Source organism: Pyxicephalus adspersus, chromosome 2 (assembly GCF_032062135.1).
Source record: "Pyxicephalus adspersus chromosome 2, UCB_Pads_2.0, whole genome shotgun sequence".
NCBI classification, from domain to species: Eukaryota; Metazoa; Chordata; class Amphibia; order Anura; family Pyxicephalidae; genus Pyxicephalus; species Pyxicephalus adspersus.
In genome coordinates this window covers 159,364,290-159,364,853 of record NC_092859.1, presented here as the reverse complement: position 1 = coordinate 159,364,853, position 564 = coordinate 159,364,290, and the positions used below count along the sequence as shown (strand labels likewise).

The 564-nt window shown below is 52.7% G+C and overlaps 1 protein-coding gene across 2 annotated transcripts in view; it reads left to right on the top strand.

The window, feature by feature from the left end:
* Window positions 1-181: 181 nt before the first annotated feature.
* Window positions 182-564, top strand: part of STC1 (stanniocalcin 1) — an 8,013-nt gene continuing 7,630 nt past the window's right edge. For both annotated transcript variants that reach the window (XM_072402900.1, XM_072402899.1), the window contains exon 1: window positions 182-299. In XM_072402900.1, coding sequence (XP_072259001.1) covers window positions 182-299 — 118 coding nt within the window. The remainder of the gene's footprint in view (window positions 300-564) is intronic.

Here is a 564-nt window from a genome sequence, read left to right as displayed (position 1 = left end):
GCAGTCACGTGACTTCTTGGAACAACCTGTTGGTGGGGGATCAGAATTCTTTTTTTATGAATGAGCCCGGCCGCTGATTGGCTGCTGGGAGGAGGCCGCTGATTGGCTGCTGATGTCAGGCTGAGATAAGAGGAGAATATAAATTGTATCCGAATCATCAGCGGAGACAGAGAGACTGAGAATGAATGGAAGGAGAACCCCGCTCATCCTCCTGCTGCCCCTCCTCTGCTCAGCCTATCAGACGGAGCTCAGCGACTCCCTGGGAGCCAGGAGGGGCAAAGGGCAAAGCCAGAGCTCAGGTGAGGGCACAGGGGGGCACTGGCATATTTTCATATTTGGGGGGGTGAGGGGGGCACATGGGGGGCACTGGCATATTTTCATATTTGGGGGGGGGGGGGGGGGGGGACTTTCCATTTCAGACAGATTGTGATAAGAACTCAGATTTGTCTGTTATTTTTGCTCCCTCTGGAGAGTTGTATTAGGGACAGGAAGTGACAATTATTCTTTCAATGGGGACACCTGTTCTGCTTCCCCAATATTTTACCCCTCCCCCTTCCCTCATTC